Raw genomic sequence first — 16,748 nt, 5'->3', positions numbered from 1 at the left:
TGTTACATGCTTTTTGTGGTTACAGGTCATTAAACTTCAGTCTCTCTAATCCAACATCAGTTCAAAACTTGACAATTGTTGTCCAGTTTGTTTAGTAGTTAAGCTCTTAACTGCTTTGTTCCTTTGCATAACCTTCTTCATTGCCGTTGGTTTTTATTAATTATATGAAAAATGTGTTAATGTGAAACAAATCACAGAGCATCCACAGTGTCTGGATTACTTTGTGGAGTTTCTGTTTGGATGATGTATTTGGCATGAGAGTTTGTTTCATCCTGAAGTACTGGGAAGTGAGATTTACCTGAGTGTTGACCCCCTTGGGCCTATTCTGAAATGAGCTGTATATTTTGAGCAATCCTACTCAGCAAGATTTTAAGTGAAACAAGTGCACTGTCAAAAGCCCTTCCAGTGCCCTAGCAGAAAGCATGAAATAGTTCCGTATATCTGATGATGGCTTCCCAGGAGAAGATCCCCTGGTGCAACGTGTGGCTTGGTGGAATGCTGAACCATGGAGAGCACCTGTGTGTACCTGATGTGATACTGGGCTGTGGTGCATTGCTTGCCATGGACCAGAGGCCAGAGCACCGAACGAATCTTCTTTAGAATTTGAGTTTTGAATCAAATCTATATTCTAAAACAAATAGGCTTTGGAGCATTTGTGATGGTTGAAAACATGGGTTACAGTGAACACAGTCTTGAGGGCCACTTCTGTATGGATTTATTTTCATTCCTTGATCCAGCACTGTAAGAGAGAGATTTATTTGTTGGCATTTGGAGTTGGTGAACTTGATTCTTAATGAGATCTGCCCTTCCTTGGCCAACACGTTCCTTGCATGGTGTCTGCCCGTAGCATTCTGTGCCAGTGGTGACTTATGGGCCCTGCAGCCTTGGCGCTGTCCCCTGTTGTGGGAGCGTGGGCGACTCAACTTGCTCCTCCGGGCAGCGCTGGGCTTCCCTGGAGAAGCACTCCTTGACCCTTTGTACTTCACATACAGTATCCGCCTTGCGGGCGGGCTCCAGCCTGTGTTTGGAATGCGTAGCTAACGCGTTCCACTTGGGTCCATCGTTCCATTCCATAATGTTAGCTTTAATTGGCTGGTTTTAAACTTTCATGTACAATTTCGTCGTACACGGTAAATTACCACCCTCTTCGCCTTTTCTGAAGAGCAAGGAACTACAATCCAGGCTGCTCTTCCCCTTGCTGCCTTTTACTGTTGCCCCTGAGGTCTTTCAGAGGCAGCAATGATACGTAATGTTTCTGCTGGAAGACATACCTTGTAACTGGTATTTTTCCTCTAATCTCACAAGACTGTCTTTTATCGTTGTGTTTTTTGGATGGACTTTTGCACTTGGAAATGGGATTGTCACATCTTGTCCAAATAAACATCTCCAATTTAGTATCTGTTGCCTAACTATGCCTAGTGTGGCTGGATATCCAGTGTGTTCTCCAAGTGATAGTTTAGTTAAAAAATACTTAATTTGCTTGTTTGTTTCAGGACAGAGTCAGCTGTTACCAAGGTTTGTTCCTGCTCTACGTGAATACGTTTCTATGTGCTTCAGAAATGTCATTATTTCTTCGAAGGGTAGAAAGAAGTTTCTCCTACTGTATGGATTTCCATCTGAACATCAGCTGCAGCTAGTTTGGAGAAAGAGGAATAGTTTAGTTATGCGAGGAGTAATAGTAGTGACTGCATATAGAAGCAGTCTTGCAGTTGAAGCTCCAAGCAGTGATGAGCCTCTTGTTCATACTTGGTTTGAGTAAAATAAAACAAAGCCTGCCTTTATCCTCCATAACAGGCTTACGAGCTCATGTTTCGGCTTTTCCTTTCCCCTCCCTTTCTGCCATGGGCTCTGTCTTTTTTTTTTTTTTCCCCGTTTGCTGAACAGACAGTAGCTCTCCACAGTATTTTTAATCTCAACAAGACATCCAGCAGCTGATGATGCGCAAGTGTTGCACCAACAAAGGCGGGATGATGGCTGCAGCATTCCACGTTGGACGTTTTTGGCTGCGGATCCATCTCTTGTGACCACTGGTTCCTCCCAGCACAGCGTGTGAGCTGCGGGCAGGCGGCTGTGTTCCATTGACTCCTGTTGTGTGCCTCCACTCGCCTTACTGCAGGCTTCCCCAAAAAGTCCTGGCTGGAGTTGTACGGTTTGAGATGAAAGAGCCTGTTGTCTTGTTGAATTATCTCTGTCCTGTCTATACTTAAGCAAAGCTGGCAGGTAAAATATGAAACAACAGAACAAAAGCTGTTATAGTAACATCATAAGCTAGATTAGAATGTATTTATTTAGTTCTAGGCCTGTTGCGTGTTGCCCACCGAGCAGCAGAAGTCGACTCAGAGGAGTTTCCTGCACAGAAGGCTGTCCACCAGGATAAATACATCATAAAATGCATTTCCCCTAGATGTTAGGAATGTCTTTGGGAATGGAATACAATTGAATTTGAAGGTGATTTAAACGTATGCTCATGGATGTGGAGGAGCCATCAGGATCTTCCATCTTGAGAAGCTAGTTTTTTTTTAAACTAGTTTTTAAATCCTAAAGTAGGAATGTCTTCAGTTTATTTTAATACTCGGGTGCAGCACTTGAAGTTACTGGTTAGTTTGGGAAGTGCTTGAAGAGAAGGCAGCTCAGGACGCTGTTTGGTCACTAACAGTGTGGCTGCTGGACACTGTTTTCAGATGGGCTCAAGAACTTCCTCCTTACATCTGAACTCCTTGAATCCACACAAAAATCTGCTTAGGTCATAACATTTAGCCTTGCAGGATTGTTTTTACTGTGCAAATAAACTACCAGAAATTGATTTATAATCTAGCAGTGCTTCATGGACATGCCTGTTTGTTAGGTATGTGTTCCTTCCGAGCAGAAAGCCTTTGGAGCCCCTCAGTCTTGTGCTTGGCCGCTGCAGTCAGGTACTCCTACTCAGCGCGAAGTTCCCGATGTAATTAAGGAAAGTTGGGCTGATGTCTTGATTTCTACCTGAATGCATCATTAAGCATTACAAGAGGGGAAATTAGGCCACGGGGTTGGTGTCTTATTCTTTATTTTTTTTTGCTTCCCTGCTTTTGGTAAATCTTATTTTTGATGCAAGGGCAGTTCTGTCGCCAGCCAGTCCAGCACGCGTAGACACTCCCCCCGCCATAAAACAATGAACACATTCAGGCACAACTCGTGTTTTCAGTTATTAAAAAACGGAGCCGTCTGTCTCTGCCTGTGACTTTAATCTTTAAGCCTTTATTCCCCGTACCCCACCCCCTCTTTCTTTCCCCAACCTTTTGTTTGTGAAGTGCAGGGCTACAGGATACGTGGGCCAGCACTTTCTGAATGTATTGTACATTCCCTTGGCAATTACAGATGTTTGTATCCCTGACTGATGTTATTTCAGTATTGTGAGGGTGAAGAAAAAAAATTAAAAATGCTTTAAAAATGTTTTTCTTTTTAAAAATATATTTATATTTATCTTTTTGGAGGAGGGGAATAAATTTTATACTTTTTAATTGCTTTTATTTAAGAAAATCTTGTTTGTTGACCTTGGATGAAAAATTCTTGAGAGCTGTGTGTGAGCGTTCCAGTAGCCAACTATAACTCTTCTGTAGGGACAGCGTGTTTCACGTGGTGTTGTGAAACGTATCTCATGCTGGGCTGTAGCACAGAACGAGCTCCTTGCTGTGGGGTCCATGACCTCTGCAGTACTTTATTTCTAAGACAGAAACAAGACAGCGTAAAGCTCAAAACACTTGGAGTTTGGATCACGCTAATGTATTTCTAGCTCTGCATGGAAACCAGATTGTTTTGTTTTGTTTTTAATAGAGTAATGATTTAGAATCTGCTGAATTAATGTTTTAGTTTTGGATTAGTGACTTGCAGAATTGTTCAAGGAGGATTATTTTTATTAGTCTCGTAGGACTTTATAGAGTTTTTTCATCTCTAAGAGGTTTAAAATCTATTTCTTACTGGAACTTCCTAAAGCTGCAGGTGCATGGTAGGCTATATGTTGTTGGACTGATAGAGGTAGAGAGAATGAGTAGCAAATCTGAGGTGTTAAAGCTTTGCACTTCCCTTGGGGATCTCTGTGCATTTCATGATCTCTCAGGTACTTGACCTAAAGCCTCGAATTTAAGTGGAGAAAGCTTAATGGGATTATGACTTTCTGGTTTGTTCCTCAGAAACTCAGGGACACAACTTTCATACCTGTATCTGCTTTCCCACTACATGCAGGCTGCTATTTGTGCATTGTGCATGTTCAGAGTTATTCATGCAAATGTGCATTCGGGTTGGTCTCTCAAATACTTGTTGCATCCCTCTGGGTGCTTACAGGTACTCTTCAATAATGATTCTCCAGTCCTTAGGGGAAGAGTTGTTCATTAACCACAGTACATTCTCTTTATCCTGAGATAACCAAGTACTTCAGTTGCGGATTGCTTCTGTAAGGATTTATGAAGTGTGCTGTTTCTTGCCTTGAAACACAGGCACAGATGTGATTGAATCCTAGATATGCTAAAGCGATTATATAATCTTACGAAAATTCTAAAAGAACTTGAAAAGATGAAGAGCTGATTGAAATATTGCTGATACAGAATACCGTATACAAAAAAATGTTCAAGTATTGTGCAGATATCTTCTTTTCTACTTGGAGTCCCTGTATATAATAATTTATTCACATATCTCTAAAAATATAGGCATTTCCAGGTGCTGCAGGTGCTGAAGGTGTTTTCACATTGTCTTCTCTCCTCTTGTCACCTCTCCAGTGTTTATGTTATTAGTGAAGCATCTCATAAACCTCACATATAACATTCCTAAAGCTGGGGGTTGTCTGTTCATCTCTGCTTGATGAGAACTGACTCTTTATAGATGGAGCAGAAGACTGGAGGCTGTGTGCAAGCCTGGCAGAGCTGGGGATGGATCTGTGTCCTTGTTCAGGCAGCCTCATGATTGGTAACTCTTTGGGATGTCTGATGACTTTTCTGCTTTTTAGCTGCTGCTTTTTGGTTTAAGATGTATCTTCAAATACTTCCAGTCTGCCCTCTTGGAAAGAAGGAGTAGAATGATGACACTTTGTACTTGAGTTGTGGTGTTCTTTTTTCCTTTGCATTTTATTTAGTGTACAATATTTATTTAGCTTTGATAGTCAAATATATTTAGCATTTTTATCTGCCATGTGATTGGCAATCTTGTAGACAGCTGGCATGAGTCAGTAAAAAGGCTTCTTTTCATCTGGTCTCTTCTCACCTGTTTGCTTTTCAGCATTTACCTTAAAGGCTTTATAGACTACCAGGGACCATTTATGATCAGCTGTTTAAGGCTCAAGTATAACAGTACAATAATTCCCAGAAGCATATATGGCAAAATACCCGTGAAGAAGGAGACTGAATCCTCAACTAACTGCTCATCAGGTCCCAGGAAGGCTTACTAGGATGCTGGGCATGCAGTGTCATCTGAGGATGTTACAGCAGGGTTTCAGATTTGTCTTATTCTTGTCTTGATTATTTTTTTGTTCTTTCCTTTCTTTCTAAATCATAGCCGTAGTGTTGGTAGATGTGCTGTACAGCTTATTACCTCGTTTTTTCAGGAACCTTCTTTCATGAGCGCAACTCTACACAGCAGTGGGCACTTCATTGCTAACCTGTACTTGAGCCTGTGAGACTATCAGTGCATTATAGGTGCCATTTTCCTGTGCCATATGAGGACCCAGAAATCTGACATGACTTTTGCTTGTAGTTCGAATGCCAAATTAAGGGACCAAACCTTTCCGTACTCTGTGTAATACAAACACGTAGTGCCAAAAAAAGTGGCGTTGCAAATGTTAATAACCCAATTGTTTTCTTCTCTTGTGCTTTGTTTTGCTTTCAAGTGTATGAAATAGCCTTCCCCCCCCCCTTTTTTTTGTATTATATGTCATAGATTGTGCTTCAAGAATGATGAGCCATATAATGACATTCAGGCTGAAATGTTAGCTAACTTTTGCTTTAGTTTTATGCAATATTCTGAATATTTAACTTCCCAGCTTTATTGGTTGTCTGCATTTGCATATGCATATGTATGAATGACACTTTAAAAAGTTAATGCTTGCTAACTAATTCACAATTTATGCACTCTCTTTTTCAAGCCAAGAAAGAAATTAATGCGGCTGAAATACCAAGGTGTTGTGCAATTCAGTGAACGTTCACTCTTTCTGTAGCAGTCATCTGTGTCTACTCAGGATGACTGTTGAATGTTTAAGATATGTAGGCGCTTTTAACCCCTTTCATAGTTAATGTTTTCAGCCTTAAATTAAGGATTGGATTCTGACTGGTTTGTGCTGTGTTTGTCCATATAGAGATTCAGGTCTATTAATGTATTAATGTGTGGAATCACAGAAAAGGGCATCACAGTGTATGGAAGAAGGATGATGTCTTCTCTCATGTTACTACATACCCGTTTTTACATGCGCTATATACTATAAGGTGTACTATATTCTAAAGTGGTACCAATCAGCACTAATTTAAAGGTTGGCACATCCCCATTATGTGCCTCATTGTCCTCTTTTTAGAGAGATTTTGTTTTCTTTCTCTTGCCTTACTTTATATGTTTTGTCATCGTATGTTGTTACATGGATTTTTCTCTATCAAAACTTGCCATACTGCATTTGTCTTTGTTCCTTGGTTTTGAGGCCACTTATCTTCCAGATTCCTTTCTCAGAACATGCTTAGATCTAAGAGTAGCACTGTATATTACACCCCTTGTGCAATCTACTACTTCACCTTTTGACTGAGCTTCAGTCAGCCATCTGAGCAGCTGGGCCTTTGCTTGTCTGCAGGTGTGCATCTTGGTCTTGGGAAGTGTGATCCATGGCTCCATGGGCACTGCTTCTCCAAATAGGCTGGCAGCAATGTGGGGCTCCTTACTTTCTCTGTGAAATCTTGCTGAAGATCTCGTGTTGGCCTTCCTTTTACCTGTATTCTAATGCCTTTTGGTGGGCTGTCTTTATTTTCAGGTATAGTTTTGCAGCAAAAGTAATCTGTTTAAGCTTACTCATATGGACAGTACTGCCACAGGAGGATCTGCATATATCATTAATTATTACATGTCGTCCCTCAGTGTTTCTCATCATAACCTTCACGGAGACATTATCTCTTTTGTGCTTCCTTCGCATGGACAATCGAGCTTATTGATGTATTCTAATCATGTTGTTTGTCCCTTTGAAGAACACAGTCTTGCCTCTGACATGTTAGACAAAAGGAAGGGTAAGGGCCCACGGGTCCTTTAACATCTTCAGGACAGTGCTGCACTCTGGTTTATTTGAAAGATGAAATATATTCTTGTGTGATGTTTTTTTCTTCTCCAAGAGAATCCTTCTATTCCTCATTAGCAGTTATCTCTTTCCATCGCTTCCTATTTATATTTGAGTTGAATTCAAGATTACAAGTAAATAACCAAGAGGTTATTTGGCGTATCAGAAAAGTTGTTCTTAGGAGTGTGCTCTTGTGGCCATCCCTATTTCTCTTTGTAGCTCTTGGTTTAGGAAGGAGCTTGGTGCCTGGTTTTCATTTAAGGGGATTTTGTGCAACCAGAGGTTTCTTTATTGTTAGGGAAAAAAAAAATATCAAATATGCGTATAATTCTAAGCTTTACTGTGTATTCAGAAAGAAGGCTGTGGGTTGCCATTCTGACCCTTGCTATTGGTGATGCACCAAGCTATCCAGAGATGGAAGCTGTGCGGTCATTCTGTGTTTCCAGCTGCTGAAGCCTTCAGGAACAGCGTGCCTGGGAAAGGGTGGTGGGATGCTCGAGCTCCGCAAGTTCCTATTCTTTTCAAAGTGGTTCCTAATGCAAGTTGGTGTATCAGTTTTGATCCACGATTTGCATTGCTTTGCAGAGGATCACTTCATGTATAATTCACACGCTTCGGTTGTGTGCGCGTCTCTCCCTACCTCCTTTTTTTCTGCTTAAAGTTTGGAAGATTTCGTATCCCACAAAACATCTTCCTTATTCAGCACAGGGCCTCCCCCCACGGCACCTAGCGAAATCCTGCCCAGCTCATGGCATCTCCTGAGGTGTCGCTGTGTGTGAAAGCACAGAAGAATGTAGTCCTTTCTGAAATAGATTCCTTACAAGGAGGGGGGGGGGCTGGGAAAGGGGAAGTTTCATACTGGCTGCATGATATAGACAATATTTCCTGAGACAGGAGATACTAACCTCAAAGAATTTAAAATAAAACATTGATCTTTTTCACTTTTTTCAGGGGAATAGGGGAGGCAAAAATGGTAGAATAGTTGTTCTTTTTATCCTCTGTGCAGATGAAATCGATTAAACCTTAAAGACTCGCCTCAGTCCACCCGGTTTATTAATTGAAGAATTTCCTCTTCCCCAGAATGGGAAGTGCACATTAGAACAGAGCTTTGCCCCTGAGTAGCAATGATACTTGAGAACAGCACATTTTCTACAATCCGATTTTCTCTTCAGCACTAGAGGAAATCCTAACATGGTAAAAGCATATTGGGGAGGGAAAAAACAAAGTTGAAGGAAGTCCTCTTTCTTTTCCTTGTAAAGCATGAAATCAAATTATAGCCCGTGGCCAACAGTTATTTTATTTTTACATTTCAAATTCTTCTTTCTGCTTCCTTTTGGTGCCTGCGGACGGGAGTTGGACTGATGGTGCAAAGTCAGCTAAAGAGATGACAAATAGAGAAGGATGCAGTAGCTTAAATAAGCCCCAAATCAGCTGTGTTCACATTTGGTACCCATGTGCGTGTGGGACCCCTGTGCTGGCTCACATTGGGACCCCTTCTGTCCTGCTCTGCACTGCCCAGGTCTGACTGCAGCCTTTGTAGGGTTAGACTATGGGGAATCTAATGTAGTGCTGAGCTTCCACTTGCTGAAGTTGTAGTAGTTTTAAACACTCTAATACTCTTAATCTGCATTTGTTGAGGAGAAAACCATTCAAACTGTCCAAAATGTCTTCAGGTTTTTCTTTTTCAGCAATAGTGAAATTGCTGGTGAGTTTAATACTTGCAGTTTATAACTAAATGTGGGTGTAGTGTGTACATATAGAGGTGGTAATTGACAGTGTTGTACTTATTTATTCTGCTCCCATCCCCCCCCTCTCCCCCTTAGGCTTAAAAATGCCTTCATTAATTTACTGTGGATGTGCTGTAGGATTCCATCTCCATGCAGCTCAGTACTGGAGCTCAGGTATAGAGGTAATGTACAGGTGCGTGCTGCAGGTTGCACAAACAGGAAGGTTTTTGAGTTCCTGAACTTGCAGAGTTGCTAAAGCTTCTATGACGGAGGCTGGAAGGGATTTGCCATGTAAGATGTGATATTCTGTGCCAAAATAAACACAGCAATCACAGTGCTTTGCAGTTTGTAAAAAGTAGAGTCTATGGTTTGGGTACTCCTGTGATGTTTCCCTATGTATATGGTATGACAGGTCTGGTTTTAATACTTTTTGGTTTTGGCTTTCTGGAACAATAAGCCATTCACATTGTGAAAGCCTTCTCAGGAGCCCACTGTGCCTGACAGGAACACAGCCTGATGTGGGGGCTCGCCTGTAGTCCCACTGACAGCGTGGATCCTATTTAATGTGCAAGCAGTGGCAGCGAGGAGTTACTTCCTTGATGATGATCGCTGTCAGATATTCCCCAAAATTCAGAAGCCAGAGTAGATTGGACTTGAGTATAGATAGCTAGGGTAGACTTCTTCTTTCTCTTCTCTGAAAATGTCTTGCTAACGTCTTAGTTCTGTGATTCTTGTCAGTGTTGTGGTACAGATGAGTGCTGGTGCCCCCGAGTCCAGCTGCCACAGCTCTTGCAGGCTGTTCTCTGATGCAGTGCTGCCAGCCTTGTTGCTTGTCCCCATATCTGGCTGTCACCCAGACTCCCTCTGTTTGTGTTATCTTTGTGTTTGTTTTCCTTCACTCAGCAGACCATCTACTTCTTTACTTTGTTTTTCCACTGTGGTTTAGCCTCTTATTGTGCAATATAATTCCCATCTTTCTTACTCCCTTGTGTTTTCTGGTGACAACTAGTTTGTTTCACTTCCTTCTTGCAGGGCTGTAGTTGAGTGCAGTGATCATGAGAAGGATACCCTGATGGTGGGTAGTTTTCAAACTAAGTGAGAAATAATACTTTATGAGAAGTGTCTTCCTTTAATGTTCTTCAACACCACTTTTGTAGATGAAACATGTATCTGTGGGAGGTCATTTGAATACCTTAATTCAGCTGTATTCTAGATTCTGTGTCACCTACTTCAGTGCAATGAAGTTTTTCTTATTGCTGTGCTTCCTTGTATGCAAACCCATCCTTTGCGTGCATCTCTCCTTTGTTCAGGTTTGTTCCAATCCTGCTTGTCTGCTTCAAGGGCTTGGTATGGAAGCAATGACTGTCTGTACATCGTATTGACATGTAGGATGGTATTCTGTCCTGCTTTGAAAGAAAAAGTGCTTCATTTCCTTCTGGTTCCATTTGTTGCAGGACCCATGGCAGGCCTTCTGTGGTCAGACAGTGCAGATTTGCAGCGTGATATCATTGCCTTGTTTTATTCTTCTTGGTTGTGGAGCCTCTACTTGGTATGGCTGTAATATTTTAAAGCATCAATTATAAGGTCATTCCAGGTCAGATTATATACACAAGAACACGGTTATATAATCCATTCTTACTGTAGCTTTTTTAGTTAAATCTTGTTCCACTGTAGAAATATTCTTCAGGAGCATTGTTCCTTTTGTAGACCAAAATCCAACATGGTGGTAAGTTGATTTAATAGTCTGAAAGAGAGCTTCATGTTTGCAATTTAATTAAAACATATTGTAGGAATTTCCTAGGATTATTTACAGACTAAAAGAAGAGATGTTCTGAATGGGATGTTAGATGCTCTGGAGAGGTTATGTGCGTGCTGAGGCTGTGGTTTAGTCACCTTCCTATAAGTGATTTGTTAACTTTTACCATTATCCTTGTATACTTTGCTTTGATCTCCGTGGGTTACTTCACTTTTAAGTGTTTAATGAACTATTACACATGGATAAAGGGCAACTAAGAAAATGGGTAATAGAGTAAAACAAAATTCACGATAGCTGTACTAAGTCGAATACTTGTTAATTTGGCTGTATCGCTGTTTACTTGGCTGCAATATGTTTTCATGCAGTGTGTCTTGATTCATTTTCTGGTGGTTTTGGAGTTTTTCCATGGGCTGTACAGTTATTTTTCCTGTGTTCATCTTTTCTTTGCTGTGAAATGCCCCGAGGTAGACATTCTTGACCCTCTAGCAACTGGGCTGATGAGTTTAGTCGCTCTTTTCAAGTGTTACTAATAGATTCATAAATACAGCAATTACAAGTATTTGCTTTGTAACAAACGTGTTCAAAGCAGTTAATTTAGTGTTTCAAGATAAAGGGGCCCTTGTACTGAAACTGCATGTAACAGCTTCAGCACAGATTTTGTCTCCTGTTGGAGGGAAGAGATATTGCACCATACATAATGCATCACACGAGCCACCCTTTGCAGAACCAGAATCAGATCTGGTTGCTTTGACTTCATTACGGAGCACAGTGTCATACCCTCGCAGTCACAAGGCTTAGCTAAAACTTAAGCTGCGATATTGTTATTTCACTGAACGAATGAGCCGTCTTTTTATGGTATTAATGTTATTTTACTTCATGGTTTGATTTTAGTTACTAATTCCCTTTCATTTTTAAAGGTGTCATCTGTGCAGGGAGAATTACCATGCGGAGTAGTTTAATACAAAACACAGGCATTAAGTTTTACATACAAAAACCTCAACCCCTGCTGGATACACTCACAACAGTGCCTGCATGCTGATTGTTCACTGTTTTGTTCCACTTGAACAATTTTCATGCTGTTGTTTCCCCTTGTTTGCTGTTCTCCAGCTCCGTACTTCAGCGTGGCATGGAACATCCCAGCCTTTCGTGCAGCCCTGGTGAGAGCTGTTAGAATTGAAGCGAGTTCTAAATGAATTGCGTTCTTGAAACAATACAAATAAAAATACTTTAAAAGAGATAAACTTTATCTTGAGTTTGTCTTGGAGAGTATTTTGAAATGGCTGCTGAAAAGTTGTGCAGGAGCTTTGCAGATGTCGTCGTAAGCCAGCCAGCCCTCCGAGGCATCCATTATTTACATTTAGCATTCATTATTCCAAGATGAAAGCTTTGGTAGGTTGAAAATAGTCATTTGTAACCATAACTTTTTTCTTGTCGCCGTTCCCACCCACTCGTTCACCCATGCACTTCAGCCTCGGAATGATTTCCTATCCCAAGAGTTCATGGGAACTGGGAACAAGGGTGGCTGTTGTGACTGCCATTATAAAGACTGGGAAAAAAATGAAGTGGGTTGGAGAGGGCAAAAGAACAAGGAACTGTCGCATCGATTTCATGTTCTTCTGATCAAAAGCTTGGGACAAATATTAGAAGCACTTATGTTCCAAATGCTGCAGTTTACATGATTTCTTCTATTACATCTCTTAATGTGTTGGGTGTTTTTTGTCTTCCTGATAGTTCAGCTTTATGTTTCTTTTCCTGCTTCATATTTAAACGTTGTTACGTTGAAGTTGTTGCAGCTTCATTTTGGTTGTTCGGAGTATTTCAGTTCCCTGAAGTGAGGCAGTTCCTTAATGCCGTTAGTGGAAGGCCCAACATTCACCAAAACCTCCTTGAAAATGAAGCTGAATTCATGAAACTTGAGTTGCTTCAGTCAGAGGTTGAAGAGCTCATGAAAACACAGTTTACAAAATAATCCACAGGCACAATTGGTAACAGTAGCCTAAAATTTAGGATTTTTTTTTTCAGGTAAAGAAGATCTAAGAATCTGTTGTTTATGACTGATATGAGCTATGCTTATCACTGATGTAGAAATGAACTACAACTTACTACAATGCTGATGTATTGAAGGGTTTAAATCAGCTCTTCTTCATACTGAAAGCTTTTATGAATTTCCTTTGATTTGTAGTAAATCTCACCCTTATTTTTTAAATGCAGTGATGGTGTCCTTGCACTGTTAATGTGGGGGAACGTGTAAACAATCATGGGTTAGTATATTTTTATAATCTGATAGTAGTATATAAGGGCTTAAATTCCTGTTTTCAAGCATAGCCAGGCATTCGTTGCTTGCATTGATTGGTACTTTGTTCACAATTCTGGGCACGTGTACATATGCAGAGAGTTTTTATGGAAGCTATTTGAGAAACTGATCCTGAGCCTCTTTATGCTGCTGCAGAACTGACTGTGAATTCTTCTCCAGGTGCCCAGATTATTGATTTGATGATGCTTGTCATCGACGTGACAAAGGGGATGCAGACGCAGTCAGCAGAGTGCTTGGTGATCGGGCAGATTGCCTGCCAGAAGATGGTGGTAGTTCTGAACAAAATAGATCTCCTTCCAGAGGCGAAGAGACAAAGTGCCATTGAGAAGATGACTAAGAAGATGCAGAAGACCTTGGAAAATACAAAGTAAGTTAACAATAACATTAGCAGTTAACTTGTAACATAAATACTTGAACCATATTTCACTTTCAGCATTCTGCTGAATTCATCTGTCTGGCCTCTACTAGATGAGTCATAGATGTAGACCAGAAGAATAGAAACGTTACCAGAAATTCCAACTCAGCCCTGGATTTAGGAGTATCATGTACATAGAAATATCTCAGTGTGATTAAACTTTTCAGTTTAAAGGGCTGCTTTGAATTCGGATTGGATAAAACAAAGCCAGGAAGGCTGGGTGAAGCAGAACTTGTAGTTCGTGAACTTGTACATTTTCTTGTTTTCCAGATTTCTTTTTCTGCTGTAATGAAAAGAAAGAGTTAGACCTTTTTCTTTAACCCAGGGTTAAAGATGTGATTGCCTGAACTAGGGAGATAAAGGCAGCTTCTGGTGATCTTCATCTGCGACAGATCAGTATGGACAAGAATCTGATTGACAGTGTTCCTGAAGTTTCCTATAATGCAGCGTGACTGACTGGGTTGGTGTTTCAGTCTTGTTTTGCATGAAATAATTGAGGAAAATAATGAACAATGTGCAGGGAGATTTGCGATTGAAAATGCGGCTGTTATGAGGTGGGACAATAAAACAGAAACTCTTGTGGCTATTACACAATTTAGTGGTTTACACAAATAGAAGCAAAGCTTACTTTGTTCAGGGTCATGGGGGGACTGTATGACTCCAAGGTTTACAGCGTGGAGGTCACATTTTGATTTTGAGAATTGAGGGAAACAAGTACAGATGAGTCCCACAGGTGTGTCTTGAAAATGAGCAAATTGTCAGAACTGGAGGGGAAGTGAATTTTTGAAGCATGGGACATGTTAACTGCAAGGTCCTTTCTGCCAGCTCTCTTTTAAAACAAGGATGTGCATCAGTTGATAACAACAGCTGTGATTCCACATGGAGGAAAGCGGTCTGTCGTAATGTTTTAATTATTCATTTGAACTCCAGATCCTAGGAATGCTCATTTATTGGATGTGCCTGTGTATTGTTCTCATAACTAACATTCCTTTTTTGCAAGAATAGTCTGCCCTTTATGATGCATTGAAAGCTTTGCTACCCTGGACTGACTGCAAAGTGCCTGTCCCATTGTATGCTGGGCACATGTTTCTTGACAGCCTCTTTTCCAGTCAACTTTAAACTTCCAAATACATGCTTAACTGTTTTTGTATTTCTAAACTACTTTGAACAGCAGGGCGCATACTGAGACCATCTGACAGTTGCCTCAGGCCTCAGACACTTGTCAATGGGGTGTTTTCCAGGACTAGTTTACTTGCTGATTATTATTATAGGCAGAGGAAAGTAACATGTTGTAGTTTAAAAATTTATGATGCCATAAGTAAATGCAAACTGTTCCTATGAATGGAATTTCTATTTAATTGTAACTTCTGGCACATACTACCTTGTGTCTTTGTTTAACAGGATCTAAACACTGCTGACAACAAATCCAGGTTGTGGAGTGACAATTTTAGTAGGACTTAATCATATTTGGAAGTACCTCTAACGTCAGTATATGTGGTTACTACAGCTTATTCTGGCATTGGGGAAATGGAGTGAGGCAGAAGTCTTTATTGTAATATGTCGTCCTAAAGAGTTTCTATGAAAATAAGAGTTCTGAAAGTTTCATTGGTTAATCACAGAAATTTTCAGTGCACGTTTTTTTACCTTCTGTTCCCAGATGCTTCAGGGAAAATATACTGGATTCTCTTTTTGCTACTCAGTGATCTCATTGTACAGAACTTAGTGCTTTTTCTTTACTGTAGTTCATTCCCTTTTTGAGATGAGATCTATGATTTGGGGTGGAGGAAGAATCACAAGGCTGACAGCACTCATGACTTTTGGTCTGAATCTACTGAATAAGAGTCATTTATTTTTCAGAGCTAAGCCATTATTTTACTTTTACTGTTGATTTATTGTTCCATTACTTTAACAAATATGTGTATTTAACATGGTTAATCCTGAATTGTGAAAAAAATGCAGTAATAACCTGACTTACAATCTGATTTCCATTTCCAAAATGTAGGCAAAGCAAGCTTACAGATCAGCTGAACTATAGGTTGTGTTCTAGGGAGCAAAAGTCACAAATTCAATCAGCGGACTCTAAAAAATAACAAAGCAGCTGCTGAATATTAAGGGCTTGAAGAACAGAATTCATTGCAAGAGAAAAGCTGAAGTGGGGTCAGCTGTTCTGCTCTTTTCAGAAGCTTTGCATGTTTGAGATTGTTATATAAATTTTCATTTCAGTAGAATTAGACCTTTCCACTGTCTGCAAACCTTGCACACTGTCTGCACACTCAGGTAGATATCGTGTCATCTTGCATTTGGCTCCTGTTTGGAAGGTTATGGCTGTACAGCCAGGACTGTAATTGTTCTAATGAAAGTTGAAAATGGAGTTAGTCTCCAGGTAAGCTAGCTTGAATTCAGAGCCACTCTGATAAAGCTGTGTAATGTGTTCTTGTTTCAGAAATGGCGTCTTGCTTTCAGTGTCAGTCAAAAGTTGAATCTGTGCCTGATGCTGAACAGAGTTAAAGATTTCATGGTGAAGTTCAGTAGCACAAATTCCAGTAATTAAACATAAATAAATAAATCTATAAATTGTCTGTTATTCACTTAGAGGAAAAAACAGATACATCAGGTTCTGAGACAGTTTCTTTGCCTTCACAGTCTGGTTTACACATGTGGGAGATCTGTGGTCTAATGGTGGGTCTAATTCTCTCTTTCAGGTTCTGTGGGTGTCCTATTGTCGCTGTTGCAGCAAAGCCTGGTGGACCAGAAGCTCCAGAGTCTGAGAATCCACTTGGTGTTTCTGAATTAATTGAGGTACTTGCTGAAGAACTTAATGCTATAAAATGTGCTTGAGCATCTTTAAGTCTTTTAGAGTCATGATATATTAGTATCCAGGACTGAAGAACTGCTGCCTTAATTCAGTTTGATGGGACCTAATTGATCAGGGATTCCTTCTAGTGAGTGGAGGAGTTGCAGATCTGTGCCCCAAAAGTGGTTCTCCTTTTCCAGCTTCACATTCTTTGAATAGCTGTCTTGTGAAGCCACTATCACACATGCTGAAGTGTTTTAAAGTTGACAGGAACTACAAAGCATAATAAATAAAAATTGCTTTAAAATTCTGCCAAATCATTGCTAGGTGTTATTTTAGAATTAAATCATGAATGGGAATTGCTAAGTCAGGGCCCGAACTAATGATTGAGCACCTGGGGAAGGGACACAGCCAGCTCTGAGAGCACAGATGAAAGCAATTCACCTATGGGACTGGAAGGGGTGGAACCAGG

At 40.5% G+C, this 16,748-nt stretch overlaps 1 protein-coding gene across 3 annotated transcripts in view; it reads left to right on the top strand.

Moving 5' to 3' along the window:
• Nucleotides 1-16,748, top strand: part of EEFSEC (eukaryotic elongation factor, selenocysteine-tRNA specific) — a 103,919-nt gene that overhangs the window by 13,980 nt on the left and 73,191 nt on the right. For all 3 annotated transcript variants that reach the window (XM_015875395.2, XM_015875392.2, XM_015875393.2), the window contains exons 2-3: nt 13,227-13,434; nt 16,185-16,281. In XM_015875395.2, the coding sequence (XP_015730881.1) occupies nt 13,227-13,434; nt 16,185-16,281 (305 nt within the window). The remainder of the gene's footprint in view (nt 1-13,226; nt 13,435-16,184; nt 16,282-16,748) is intronic.

The sequence above is a fragment of the Coturnix japonica genome, chromosome 12, assembly GCF_001577835.2.
Source record: "Coturnix japonica isolate 7356 chromosome 12, Coturnix japonica 2.1, whole genome shotgun sequence".
Classification (NCBI taxonomy): domain Eukaryota; kingdom Metazoa; phylum Chordata; class Aves; order Galliformes; family Phasianidae; genus Coturnix; species Coturnix japonica.
The sequence above is the reverse complement of the archived record's forward strand: the minus strand, read 5'-3'. Positions and strand labels throughout refer to the sequence as shown.